The sequence below is a fragment of the Schistocerca americana genome, chromosome 1 (genome assembly GCF_021461395.2).
Source record: "Schistocerca americana isolate TAMUIC-IGC-003095 chromosome 1, iqSchAmer2.1, whole genome shotgun sequence".
NCBI classification, from domain to species: Eukaryota; Metazoa; Arthropoda; class Insecta; order Orthoptera; family Acrididae; genus Schistocerca; species Schistocerca americana.
Genome location: NC_060119.1, coordinates 1,250,778,179 through 1,250,793,758, shown reverse-complemented (window position 1 = coordinate 1,250,793,758; position 15,580 = coordinate 1,250,778,179). Strand labels below are relative to the sequence as shown.

Below are 15,580 nucleotides of genomic sequence, written 5' to 3'. Positions count from 1 at the left end.
ACCTCGTTGTAGACTGAATGTTAAACACTAATGTTCTTTCTTTCTTCGAAAAGTGGTTATAGGATGAATATCAACAAAATTTTAAAAAAGGAGTGAAGTCGAATTAAATCAGACAACGCTGGGGGAATCACATTAATTAATGAGACACTAAGAATATTAGGTTGATGCATAAGTTCTTAGCGGTTTTGTTTCGCACGTTGGTATTCCGGTCGCTATGGCTTTCTTTATCGATTGTGTACTGGTTGGCTTCCTCCTCTGGCAATTTGCATTTTGCGCCATTGTAGTTCTACCACTGTTTCTCTGTGTTCTACAGAGTCTTGGATGGGCCTAGGTGCGCGAGTGTCTGTGCAGTGACCCCAGGGGCGTCAAAGATGACAGTGTGGATGGTTCAAATGGCTCTGAGCACTATGGGTCTTAACATCTGAGGTCATCAACTACTTAAACCTAACTAACCTAAGGACATCACACACACCCATGCCCGAGGCAGGATTCGAACCTGCGACCGTAGCAGTCGCGCGATTCCGGACTGAAGCGCCTAGAACCGCTTGGCCACCGCGGAGTGGTGCAAGCTAGCCAGGTGCTCAGTTCTTGATTACCAGTGTTTAAGGACGCAGTGCTGCATAGGGGCACTGCAGAGACGAGGCAGGGTGCGTTTGCCAGGGTCGTGGGTGCTGATAGCATGCGTGTCCGTTGGCGCTAAGCTCTGCAAAAGTGTTGAAATATGTCTTAGCGTGTGATACGTGTTACAAACAGGACACAATAGGAAGGACCGGGCCCCTTTGCTTTTTTTCTTTTATCACTCGTTTATTACATCAGAGAAATACACATTTTAAGACAAAATTTAACTACATGAAATATTGCTCCGAGTAAAGGTTAACATACGCAGTGACAAAACTTAGTTCTCTTAAGGGTTTCTGCTGACAACAAATTTTAAGGAGGCAATGTAAGGTTTATATCAATTCAGCTCAAACACGTAGCTAGTGATTGAATCACGAGACAACCACTTTAACAATTTCGGCAACAAATAAATAGTGTGAATTTGTACTCACAGTAACCAACTAATCAACAGCCTTGCCATTGAATAAGTAGTAGGCCATTTGAAACGAATTAGCAACACCCAAGAACTAGGGCAGTTAATACCATCAGTCTTTAAATGTCTTGCTCCCCATTACATAAACAAACTTACAGTAATTAAATGAATAACAAATTACACATACTACGCTCCACTCAAACTCTTTAGTGGAAGCCAAGCCAAAATGAAGATTCTATTAACTGACTAGTATGAAGTCACACTAAAGCTCATCTCTGTGTTCCCAGACACATGTGGGGTAAATTTACACAAGACAAGATTTTGAAGGGAGCACATCAGTAAAACCGGTAGTGGAGCTAACTCGTGCCACTGAAAATTAAGGTGCTAGACCGGGGCACCAGGTGGTATACAATGAGGGTGCCTTAGTGCTATACTGCGCTCCAAAATGTTAATTCAAATGGCCAATTCAAAATTAAGTACACATAAACCAGCATTAATATTAACGAGGAGTGACACCAGGTCGCTCGAAGGGATGACAACACTCAATTGGAAAGAGGAATGCCGGAGGCGGCAGTAACATCAAACACCTTCTCCGAGTTTTAACCAGGAGTCACTTCCCACGATACAAGTAAACATTTAACCAAGCACAAGGAAGGAACCCCAAAGAGAAAATTCAAATAAAACCCCCAAAAGTTTATAAAGGACAGGGAACCCCAACTATTTCAATTTAAAAAAATTAGCTCTCCCCAAAGGCAGTGTAAACGCTAAGGCCACACTTAAGAGACCACCACAATTGGTTACGAAAGGTCTTATACATTTTGTCCTTTTCTTTAAAAGATACACAAGGATGCTTAACTTGTGCTGCACGTCCGGTATGGCTCGTGTAGGATACACCACGCAGCAACCCAAGCTAGGCGGTCGCAAGGCACGGCGAGCGCAATCAGGAGAGCAGACAGGCAGGCAGCCTCCATCCTGAACCGGCAGACCGCGTACAACCAACTCCACATATACGTGGTTGCTTCCCACCTCGTACCTCGCGGCGTCTCAGCAGGTCGCCCGAGCAAACGTCAACTGCCACTCGCCCCACGAATGCGGAAAACAACAAGGCAAACGAAGATAAGAAACATCGAAGGATCGATAATGGACATCCAAGAGAGTGGCGCGCCAGTAATGAGCGCCACGGCTCAGCATGCACTGAAAGAACGTAGGATCACGACATGCTTCCACGGCTGTTAGATCCGCCTTTTCATTCCCCGCAGTACTCATGTTCCCTGGTACCCAGCAGAAAGGCACCTCCTTCCCCAGTTGTTGTAGTTGGAGGAGGGTGTCCTGGATGTTCTGGATGACTTTATCTCATAGGTATAAGAGTTGGAAAGAGTGAGGGGTGTTCAGAGAATCTGAACAGACAAGAAATTTAGCACTGAAAGAACATTTCATCTACTCCACTGCCCGCAACATTGCATATAAGTCTGCATCAAAGACATTAAGTTCTTGAGGCAATTAGATCTTGAGGACACAATCCGCGAAAAGCACAGCACAACCAACAGTCCCCCCGGCTTGGACCCATCCGTAAAGACAGCTCATATAAAAGTCAAAAAATGTGGCACTAAAAACATAGGCAGAAGTGCACTCTCTCCTTTACTGCACTTGAAGACGGTTAAAGCCCTGGATTTGTGGTTGTACTTACTCCACATGGAGCACAGGCTGCACGGAGATCCCAAACGGCATTGTGACTCGTAGACAGTTGGAGAAAAGGCGTTCCAAAGGCGGACAAGCAACATTACAACAGTATGGAATCCAGGTGAAGTCGGAGCTGCGAGGAATTTAAATGCCTGGTGCACCTTCAGGAGCTGCCACCAGTGAATGGCGGTTCCCGGCCTCAGCACAGAGATGGGGTATGGGACTGCACCTATAAGCAACTGTGGTCAGCCGAATACCCTCATGGCAGATAGTGTCAGTGATCTTCAAATAAGAAGGCCTCACCACTGTGCACCCATAGTCCAGCCACAAATGCACGAAAGCCCTCTAAAACTGGAGCAGATGTGCCCTGTCCACTCCCCAAGACCTGTGACGTTGATAGTGAGATGAGTAGCTGGATGTGACTGACAATAAGATCCGTGTAGTAAAGCCCACAACTCAGCCATGGCGTACTTCCTTCCAAGCCCTCCTACCCCTGTGACCATCCCCACCTCAAGACTTGTCCTACAAACACTCTTACCACAACCTATAGCAGCCCTGTAACTGTCAAAACATATATTATCAAAGGGAGAGCCACCTGTGAAGTGACACATCATATACCAGCTGTTATGTAAACACCGTTTGGTCTTTTACATCAGTCTGTCACCATACGAGGTGGAATCCAAAATTTCCAGGACTGGTGCTGCCATCTGGAAAGTAGGAGTAGTAGATCATTGCACCGCTAGGTGGCGAAAGCTGCATATCTGATGATTCAGTGTGCGGAGTGGCACTCAGTTGAGAGGACGTGTTGCGTGTCCACAGTGATTTCCGTAATACCCTGTGTTTGGTGTGCGGCGATTTTACGACAGATCCATGAACAGAACAGTGTGTGTGTATCAAAGTCTGTGTGAATCTCGGGAAAAGTGCTATGGAGGCCCTTGCAATGATTCAATAAGTGTTTGGGGGACAGAACACGAGCCACATGCGTGTGTTTGAGTGACTCTCCAACACCCTGAAAAGTGAGGCAGGTGAAGAGCAAAGTGAAGAGTATTATCATCGTTTTCTTTGATACCAACGGAATTGTGCACAAAGAATTCATCCCACCCAACCAAACAGTGAATTCCGCATATTACGGTGACAGTTTGCGACAGCTCCGTGAAAATGTGCGGCGACAACGGCCCGAACATTGGCTGCATCACGACAACACGCCTTGTCACACATCCTTCCTCACCAGGACGTTTTTGGCAAAAAACATCATGGCGGTTGTACCCCACCCACCATACTCACCAGATTTGGCACCTTGCAACTTTGTGCTATTCCCAAAACTGAAACTCAAGTTAAAATGCCATCAGTTCGATACTCTAAAGAGGATTCGAGAAGCATCACTGACGGTGATAAACACCTGCAAAGAACAGGATTTCTAGAAAAAGTTTGACCAGTGGCAGAAGTGTATGTGCGTATGGGAACTACTTTCAGGTTGATGGTGACCGTTAGTCCAAAGATGGCAGAACCAGTCTCGAAAATTTTGGATAGCACCTCGTATTATCAGTTAGGATGAATGGGCATAGGCAGAGGGTGTATACTGGCAACACACAATATCCTGTTGCAGAGCACGCCCTACAACATGACAATCGTTACCTCGGTGCCTGTTTCACCACATGTGCCATCTGGATTCTTGCCCCAACGTCAGCTTCTCAGAACTCTGCAAATGAGAACCAGCACTACAAAATGGTCTTGGTTCTTGCCACCCATCTGGCCTTAATTTACATTAATTTCTTCCATGTCAGCATTTCTTCACAGTAACTACTTCTTTCTTCACTCCATTTTAGTTTTCTACATCTTTCAGTTTCTGTCTATTTTTCACTGTCCTCCTCCCCCTCTGTTATGTACAGTGCACTTGGCTTTTGACTTTTATTAACTCATACACAATGTTTTAGTAGTAATCTCTGTCTTGAGTATTACCCAGTCTTCAACCTTTGAGCTCCCAGGTTTTAAATCTCATCCAGTGCAGTCGGCAAAATCAGTCTTTCCTTCTCATTCCCTCCGCTAAGTCTCCCCTGACCAGCATTCCCAGTGACTTTTCCAAAGTCTACCCCTTTTCCTAGACCTCTCTAGTCCTTTTCCTTCACCCCTCTTCCTTCCCCTTCAACCCTTCTGCCATAAGAAGGAGTCACTGGCTCCGAAAGCCTGCATAATTATAACCTTCTTTTATTTTCATATTCTGCTGCCGCTTAGTGAGTAGATTTTTTATCTATCCAATTGCATTATATTGGGAGAACCATTAGTTAAAAGTCACATCAGCATGTAGAAATATATAGATAATATTCCCAAGCCCTTCTGAAGAAGAAAAAACTACATTTGGAGAGGATATGAAGGGCTTATTTCAAAAGTGGTACAAGTCCATTTTTGTTCATATTGAGATACAGAGTCCTCAAGTTAAATGAGAGCTGAAAAATCTGCAGTTGAGATACTAGAAATATTCAGGCATATGGCTTCTTGCTAGAGATGAACCTTTCTTTCTGTTTGTTTCGCTCATTAATTTCAGAAGCATTATAGACAGAAAAGTGGAGGTAATGGACTCGTACCACTATTGAAATAAGCCCTTCCTATAAAACCATTACGAGTGGTCCCTGATGCACTAGGACTTCTCATGGGAGGTGCAAGATGTGCCCCACAAAAGATGTCAAAAAATCTCTGCAGAAATGCTCAAGATGTAAATCCTTTATTTGCAAAGCTCATGCAAACATAATATGTACAGGTTGTGTCAGTGATTTAGAATGAACTGCATTAGGAGTATTAATATAAATTCTCCATATTATGTTTGTATTACTGTTATTTTCAACTGTACTCAAGAAAATCATTCATGTTTGTTGTTTTCTAAATGAGTTATTTGTTTCCCCTATCCTTGAAGAATATTTCAAAGACCGAACAGCAAAGATTACACTTCCTCCACATCTGGCAATGAATGTCCATCCAATATGATATGCTGTGTCCTTTTTTACCAAGAAATCCAAAATCCAATGACAGATTTCAATGGTATCTCATATGACTGAACGGAAGTGAAATGTTGGGCAATAAACATTCAAATAAGAAGAGAACAGCAGCTTCTGAAATGTGCTGCTATAGAAGAATATTGGACATTAGGCGGATGGACCACATAACTAATGAGGAGGTGCTAATTCAAATTAGAGAGAAAATAATTTATGGCATAACTTAACTAAAAGGAGGGATCATATTCAGAGCCATCAAGTAACTGTCAAAGCAGAACAGGAGGGAAGTTTTGGGTTAAAAATTTGTAGAGATAGAGGGAGACTGAGGGATGCATACAATAAGGAGGATCAAACGTAGGTTGTAGTAGTTATTCAGATATGAAGAGGATTGCATAGGATAAACATGCACTGATGAGCTGGATCAAACCAGTCTTTGGACTGAAGATCACAACAACAATAACAACTACTACCCACATGACTGTACTTTCATTAATAAATGCGACAAATGCTGTTTGGAAGTGCACCTGCCTTCAACACTTCCTTATTTTATTGTTATATTACTACTAGTACCTTCAGGTACATGGAAGGTAACTGTGGAGAAATTATGCATAATAAGAAATACTTCAGTTGATCAAAGAAAGAACTACAAAAATGTGCAAGGAAATTCAGGAATATAAATAGAAAGTGTAGGGAAGCTAAGTGAAATAACTGCCTGAAAAATGTAAAGAAATTGCAAAATAAATGGTTGTCTGAAGGACTGCAGCATATAGAAAAGTCAAAACATTTTTGGATGAGATTAAAAGCAAGGGTGATAACATTAAGAGTGCAATGGAAAATTCCACTGTTAAATGCAGAGGAGGCAGTGGATAGGTGGAAAGAGTACATCGCAGGTCTCTATGAGGCGTATGATTTGTATAATGATGTGATAGGAGAAGAAACTGAAGTCGACAGGGAAGGGATAGGGGATCCAGTATTAGAATCAGAATTTAAAAGAGCTTAAGGCAGAAAGGATGGATACCAGTAACATTCCATGAGAATTTCTAAAATTATTAGGAAAAATGGAAACAAAACAACTATTCACATTGGTGTGCAGAGTGTATGAGACTGGTGATCTATCATCGGACTTTTGGAAAACCATCATCCGCACAATTATGAAGATAACAAGAGCTGACAAGTGTGAGAATTATCACACAATCAGGCAAACTGTTCATGCATCAAATCTGCTAACAAGAGTAACATACAGAGAATCGAAAAGAAAACTGAAGATCTGTTAAATGATGATCTGTTTGGCTTTAGGAAAGGTAGAGGCACCAGGGAGACCGTTCTGACATTGCAGTTAATATTGGAAGCACGACTGAAGAGAAAACAAGACTCTTTCGTAAGATCTGTTGACCTGTAAAAAGTATTCAACAATGTAAAAGGGTGAAAGATGTTAAAAATTCTGAGAAAAATAAGAGTAAGCTATGTGGAAACATTGGTAATATACAATATGCACAACTGCACTGGAAGACCAAGAATGAAATGCATGGATTAAAAAGGATGTAAGACAGGGATGTAGTCTTTCACCCCTATTGTTCAAACTGTACATCAAAGAAGTAATGGCAGATATAAAAGAAAGGTTCAAGAGTGCGGTTAAAATTCAGGACAAAGAGGTATCAATGATAAGATTCACTGATGACACTGCTATCCTCTGTGAAAATGGAGAAGAGTTAAAGGACATGTTGAAATGAATGAACAGTCTAATGAGTATAGAATATGTACTGAGAGTAACTCAAAGAAGGACAAAAGTAATGAGATGTAGCAGAAATGAGAACAGTGAAAAACTTAATATAAGAACTTGGCATCACAAAGCAGATGAAGTTAAGGAAATATGCTACCTTGACAGCAAAATAACCTATGCTGGATGGAACAAGGAGGATTTGACAAGCAGACCTGAAATGGCAAAAAGGGAGAAGTCTACTAGCATGAAACATAGTTCTTAATCTGAGGAGGAAATTACTGAGAATGTACATTTGGAGCACAGCATTGTATGGAAGTGAGTCATGGAATGTGGCAAAAGTGGAACAGAAAATAATAGAAGCATTTGAAATGTAATACTACCGAAGAATGTTGAAAATTAGGTAGACTGATAAAGTATGGAATGAGGAGGTTCTCTGCAGAATCAGCAAGGAAAGGAATATGTGGAAAACATTGACAAGAAGAAGAGACAGGAGACAGGATATCTGTTAAAACATTAAGGAATAGCTTCTTTGGTACTAGAGGGAGCTGTAGAGGATAAGATATATAGAAGAAGACAGAGACTGGAATGCATCCAGCTAAAATTGAGGATGTTGGTTGCAATTGCTACTGCGAGACGAAATTGTTGGCACAGAAAAGAATTCATGTTGGGCCCATGAAACCAGTTAGAAGAGTGATGACTTGAAAAAAAGCTTCAGATTGTAAAAGTCTCTATTTCTGAGTAAAAAATACAGGACTCATGTGTAGATGTTATGGATATAAGATTATACTTTCATTCTTTGTTCACATTCATGCAGTTTTTTGTCTGTATTCTACACCATAAAAGGAGCTAGCAAAAGTGGTTAAATTTAAGAAATACTATAAAGAAAAATAGAAAAATAATCATTCTTTAATATGATTACAGGTACAGTCTGATCTGTGATATGTAGTATGGCATTATGATATTCATGTCCATTCACTGTAGTTGTCAGTAGATAAATTGAATTCAAATATTTATGATTAAAAGTAAAAACTGTTCACTTAAAAATGAATATTTACAAATTTTATACATTACAAAAAAAAAGGTCATATTTTCATTTTTGTACATTGAATTATAAAGCCAAAAAGAACTTTATATGATAGAGCCACACAGCTATTATCACCCAAAGGGCTGTTCCCCATATTGATTCTATAAGCAACATGAAATGTGTGTTCATCCTGCCTATGGCCCAGTGCCATGGGAACAGATCATGACCTATTTCATGTCCTACATACATTATGGTGGCATTCATTCCTGTAACAAACAGAGAACAATTAGACTAGCACAGTGGAATAGGCAAGAAAAAGACTATTTGATCTACCAATAAACCTCTCAAATGGTAGTTTTCTTATAAATATTGGATCCTTGTCACTTTGGAGACTTTGTCCACTTAGAAGAATGTTGGGCCTAGAAAAACAGCCATTTACACCATTCTTTTTAAAGTGTTACTAGCATATATGTAACTGATGTATTTTCAAGGGTAATACACATTATAAAAGGGCCAAGCTTCAAGATTTGTTTTTAATATTTACTTCAGGTCTTTGAAAAATTACAAAATTTTAAAATAATTGTGACAGAAAGTATAATTCTCCTCCCAAGACAAAACCTTGAAGTGAGTTATTGAGCAGTTTCTTCCCCTTGAGCTTCCAAAATGTCTTGCTCTCTCAACAAATGTGACATATTTGTAGCAGAATTACAGCAAACTGAAAAACCTTCTGAGTACATGAATGAAATTACATCAGTGCAAACATGTTGGCTCAGCCCTTCATGACAGCAGCTGTTAAGCTCGCTAATGTTTCCTTCGAAATAAATCTAGATATTGACAACAGAAGGGGAAGAACACAAAATGACCACATAGTGTTCTCACACAAAATCAGTACAGTTTTTGAGCAATAGGTGGCTCATGTGTCAAGAAAACTGCTCCCCGACTTAGGTTTAGTCTTTTTAACACAAAACTGTGGCCCGAGTTATGCTAGGTGTGGTCTCCAAAGTGTTAATCAAATAGTGTATCTGCACTATTTCTTTCTATAAGTTACAGATAAAATAATTATACTTTTAGGGAATCAATTGTCTATTTTAATTTTCTTTCCCATTTTTTAAAACTGCCCGAGTGAGTTGCAAGTGCCACTTCAAAGAAATTCACAAGAAAACAGGCTGCTTGTACTCTTCCTGCAAACAAGTGTAGAAACTTACCAGGATAGAAAAATGGGGCTCCACTCCACCAATGTTTGACATCAATCAGGAAGTAGCAAAAACTCAGCAGGTAGAATGCAAAGCATGATGTCACCAGCACAAAGGACAGTGACCTACAATCAGTAACGTGAAAGTGTTAGACACATGTTGGAAGAAACATGACCCTAAGTGATATTCACACACACACACACACACACACACACACACACACACACACACACACACACACACACACACTCTCTATCTACTTTCATCCACAGCCATACTCTGCAAACCACTGTAAAGTGCATGACAGAGGTATGTCCCATTGTACCAGTTATTAGGGTCTTTCCCTGTTCCATTAACGTATGGAGTGCAGGAAGAATGACCATTTAAATACCTCCTTGTGTGCTGTAATTAGTGTGATTTTGTCCTCACAATCCCTATGGGAGCGATATGTAGGGGTTGTAGTATATCCCTAGAGTCATCATTCAAACTTTGTGGGTATGCTTTCTCGGGACAATTTATGTCCACCTTGAAGAGTCTACCAGCTAAGTTCCTTCAACATCTTTGTGGCACTCTCTTGCAGGTCAAACAAACCTGTGACCATTCGTGCTGCCCTTCTCTGTATATGTTCAGTGTCCCCTTTTAGTTCTATCTGGTACGGGTACTATGGGTAGCACATACATGAGCAATATTCTATGCAGAGGCACATGAGTGATATGTAAGCAATCCCTTCTGTAGGCTGGTTGCATTTTTCTAGTATTCTACAAATAGACTGAAGTCTGCTACCTGTTTTACCCAGAATTGAGCCTATGTGATTGCTGTGTTTCATGTCCTTACAATGTGTTAAACCAGGTATTAGCATGATTTTGCTGATTCCAATTGTAATTCACTCATGTTATAATCATAGGACACTACATCTTTTTTTCCTATTGTGAAGTGCAAAAATTTTACACTTCTGAGCATTTAAAGCAAGTTCCCAATCTTTGTACAAGCTACACTTCATTATAGATAACAGTATCATCTGTGAAACATCTGAGGTTACTACTAATACTATCCACAAGGTCATTAATGTACAACATGAATAGTGGCATACACCCAAAGTTACCTCTACATCAGCCACTGACTCTCCATCCAACATAACTTGCTCCATCCTCTCTATCAAGAAATCCTCAATCTGGTCACAAATTTATTTTGATATGCCATACAGTTGTACTTTTGATAAGCATAGGCATAGTATTGCATTAAATGCTTTTTGGAAATGAAGAAATACTGCACCTACCTGACTCCCATAAGCCATGGTTTTTAGCATGTCATGTGAGAAAACTGTGAGCTGGGTTTCACATGATTGACACTTTCAAAATCCATGTTAGTTGGCATGGAGGAGGTCATTCTGTTTGAAATAAGATTCCATAACAAGTAGATGTGAAGGATATTCCATGGTAGTTCTGTGACTCACTTCTGTTACTATTCCTATATACGGGTGAGAAATGTTCTTTCTTATAACTACTGGGCACAGTTTTTTGTTTGAGAAATCTATGATGGATTATAGTTAACATAGGAGCTAAACTAGCTGCAAATTGGATATAGAATCAGATAGGGATTCCATCAGGCCATGGGGCTTTGTTCATTTATAACAATTTCAGCTGTTTCTCAACACCACTGACAATAATATTTATTTCACTCTTCTTTTCAGTGCTACAAGAATTATATTAGGGTAATATTCCTGGCTTTTTCTTTGTAAACAATCAATAAAACCAGAATTAACAATTTCTGATTTTATTTTGCCATCCACAATTTCAGTTCTATCTCATCCACGAATGTCTGGACACTTAACTTTGGTTCCACTAGTAGCCTTTACATACAACCAGAATTTCTTTTTGTTTTGTGAAGCTATGATAGTCACTGATGGCTTCATGGATTACTCCTTTGACTTTCATTCAGTATATCTCTGTCTATAGCCTTGTGCTTTGATTTACACCTCCTATTCAATAGATCCTGCTCCTTTAGAAGTTTCTTTACAGTGACTGTGTACCATGGAGTAGCCCTCCCATCATGAACTGTTCTACTGGGTACATATCTGTCCAATGCATGGTCAACTATTCTTTTAAATGTGACCCATAGTTCCTCTGCATGGTCTTTCTGAGCTAAAAGTTTGAAGTTCCTCACTGAGACATGACACTACTGCTTCTCAACATAGTTTATCGAACATATAGATCTTTCTACCCTCTGTACTTTGGCATTCGTTGTTGTTACAATAGCCTCACGGTTACTGATACCAGTGTAAATGTGGAAACTCGTGTTATAATACATACTGGCAATGTTAACTAGTTCTTCCAAAGTTCCAGAATATGGATGAAAGTAACGCTGTGGGGTGGAGACATGAGTCATGCTTGGCTCTTGTCCACAAAAGACAAAGGTCCCAAGTTTGAGTCATGGTCCAGCACACAGTTTTACACTGACAGGAAGTTTCTGGTTCCAGAATTCCAAACAGATGAATAATACCTATGAATTGGAAAAGGTTGAGAGGATTACCTTTTCTTAATATTCTTCCAATAAATCTCAGCTGGAATGTGCTTTTCCCACAACACCCTGCAGACCATATAATTGCAACACCACAAAGATGGCATGCAAGAGGCATCAAAGTGGCCCGAAATATACTACATACTGCCATATGTAAATGATCAGCATTTCAGCACAACCACACAAAGTAGGTAAGGAATGCCATCCAGAAATTTTATATAAGGAAAGATTACACAGTTGGTTTCTCATTCAGAAATTGTATTTGAATGTTGATTGTTTGTAACAAGCTCATGTGATGCCTCATGTAAGAAGTACTGGAATTTGATAGTGGCAGTGATATAGCCTATCAAGACTGCAGTTTATGGTTCATGATATTGCTGCTCACGTTGCTTGGGATCCCATGATTGTTATGTGAATATGGTATTGGTTCAGGAGGGTCATGCTCAACCTCATGCATTATCATACAGCCAAGTCACAAACTTGAAGTGAGGATATGGTCTTTTCTGCATCAACACAAGTATCCACATAGGCAGTGCGACACTGTATGGAGCATCATGGACTGTCACGAGGGTGACCATTGTTGCAGCTTCCCATGTCATGGCAACAGAGAGTGGTGTGCCAACACTGGTGTGAACACATTGGATGCAGCAGTGGCCTGTATATCATCTCTTCAGACAAGTCCAGATTCTGTGTACAACATCACAATGGATGTAGCCATGTGTGGTGTCTCCAAGGAGAATGAATGCAGCCATATTGAATTTGACATCATCACACATATCTAGCACCTGGTATGATGGTATGGGGTGCCACTGGGTACACACACAACACCCTGTAATTTCAGCTGCACCCATTACACTTTAGACAAGCTAAGGACTAAGGCTCTGGCCTATCTTTTAAATTTCCATAACTTTACCTTTCAACATGGTGCAAGACCACAAGTTGTCCATGCTTTCCTGGCCTATCTTTATACAGAGGTGTTCCACTGTTGCCCTAGCAACATTTACCCCAAATGTCACACCCACAGAAAACATCTGGTCATGGGTTTCCTGGAGACTGCCACACCACCACTCACCAGCCACTATGATTGACAAACTCTCACAGAGCTGAAGCAGAGCTGAGATAGCCGTACGTGTAACCAAGCGCAGTCCAACTCAATGCCTAACCTGTTTAGAGATGCTGTGGTTGCCAAAAACGCCAGCACTGTGTTCAAATTTTCCAGTTTGTTTTGCCATAGTGGTCTGCTCACAGTCTTGGGTGTGATATGTCTGAGAGAACTGATAGCTTGTGGTTTATTATGGAGTAAAAATAACTTAACTGATTAATTTTTGAACTAAATATTCACAATTGACAATTTCAATTCATTTTAACAAAAAATGGTGTCAAAAAATTGAATATAAAAAGTTAAACAAGGTAAAATCCAGGATGGAATGTAACAATATTATGAAAAAGACAGCTGCTACTCACCATATAGCAGAGATGCTGAGTCACATACAGACACAATAACAAGGCTGTCGGAACACTCACTCATGCAAATGTAACTCACACACACATGACCACAGTCTCTGCTGCCAGAGACTATGATCATATGTGTGTGAGTTATATTTGCGTGAGAGAGAGAGAGAGACAGAGAGAGAGAGAGAGAGAGAGAGAGAGAGAGAGTGTGTGGGTGTGGGCATGCATGTGCTTCTGTACCCCATCGGTCCAAACAGTTTCGAGGCTTGATTAATAAAACATAGAGCAAAGTTAAGATGGTGGTCTGAATGCTTCATGTGTTCTGAATAGTACTCCCCTCTTGAATAAAATGCACAGAACTATCAGAAAAGTCCTTCTTTGGTGTGTGCACATTCTTTGGTCTTGATGAACCATCAGCAACCCATTCAGCACTTTGCCATTTTGTGGTAGGTGTATTGTCACTCATCATGATATTTTCCAGAAAAGCAATCGAGTCATGACTGGCATCCACACATTATCATATTTGTTCAGGAGTCAAGGTGTGCAGGACAAACTTTGCACACACTTTTCTCTTCTGGAGAGTGTCTTGAACACATGATTTAGAGATGCTTATTCATTCTTCCAATGTGAATTGTAACACAACATTGACACACTACTATCACAGGCCCACTACTTAACACTGACTGGTCAAATGCATGTCTGTTGTTTACAATTGTTAGTTCAAACTGCCACCACAGCTACATTGCATGTAAGCCAGAAATAAAGAGTCTCAGAGTTTTCTGGATGTATGTTGTAGGTTTACTGTAGCTCACCAAAGGATGTGTGCAAAAGCTCATAAAGTTTCCAGTCTTTTTTGTGTACTTGTCAGTGAGAAGCATAGCAAGTTGGGACATCACCATCTGCTATTATTCTACACTTTGTGGCATCGATAGGTCACATCAATGACATAAAGTATGATCTCTGAACTCTAACTGCTCTGACAAGTCACCATGTTAATGTCCGAGTCAGCCTTTGTACCTTGTACAGTGTATATGTGTATCTTTCTTTGTGCTGAAATATATGTATGTATAGACATTTATGGGAACAGTTTGTTGCATATACAGTTATCCGTATTCCCGTTTCCCATATTGGTGACCCCGAAGTTTCTACATCTTCCACAACTTCTGTGCAGGCTGTGTGTAATCAACAGGTTTTACGTTCGATGCCGATGGCGCTTCACCCAATGTTTTATACAAGGATTTGGGGGCTCAGCTACTACTACCAGGCAACTCCAATCCCCTGCCAATGGTTGTTTTGCCGCTAACGGACAGTGATTCACATCTCCAATGAAGTTAACCTCAAACTTTGCAGCTCTACAACGGCCAAGTGTTACGCCGTTACCTCAAACAATGGACTCAGGTTTCGTGTCGCCAGACTGTGCACACCAACATATGAAAGGTGAAGTGGACAATTTCCAGAATCGTGTAACGATCGAACGCTTGTGTAGTTTTCAAAGGGACCCAAATTCACACATGTGCTTTGATCCTCTACGCACCGCAACGTCAGTGTGCAACACCGTGTGCAATGCTGCCATTCGTGCAAAACACACCTGCAGTCAACTGCTATCAAGCTATGCCAGTTTTGCCTTCCTCACAGTTTAATACCGGACATTTTTATACATCAAGTTCACCAGGCTCAACTACCAGATCTGTCGCCCAGTTTCTCAACCACGTGGGTTCGAGCACACCTGACGGCGCTTCACCATCCTGGAACGTTGTACCATGACAATGTGACTGCCAGCAGGCTTCACCAGTGATTTATGGTCCTACCACACTACCACACGGGGCGCATTTCCAATGTGCACAGAAATCTCTCGCTGTTGCCACACTAAGTACCACACCAACCCCCGCTACCCTCCCCCCCCCCCCACACATATGTGTGGATGGAGATATGTGTGTGTGTGTGCGAGTGTATACCCGTACTTTTTTCCCCCAAGGT

At 40.8% G+C, this 15,580-nt stretch overlaps 1 protein-coding gene across 1 annotated transcript in view; it reads right to left on the bottom strand.

The window, feature by feature from the left end:
- Window positions 1-8,305: 8,305 nt before the first annotated feature.
- The window catches only part of LOC124558354 (heparan-alpha-glucosaminide N-acetyltransferase-like), a 329,129-nt gene continuing 321,854 nt past the window's right edge, over window positions 8,306-15,580 (bottom strand). The window contains exons 13-14 of the mRNA XM_047130906.1: window positions 9,647-9,759; window positions 8,306-8,707 (exon numbers count right to left, since the gene is read on the bottom strand). Coding sequence (XP_046986862.1) covers window positions 8,526-8,707; window positions 9,647-9,759 — 295 coding nt within the window. The 3' untranslated portion in view covers window positions 8,306-8,525. The remainder of the gene's footprint in view (window positions 8,708-9,646; window positions 9,760-15,580) is intronic.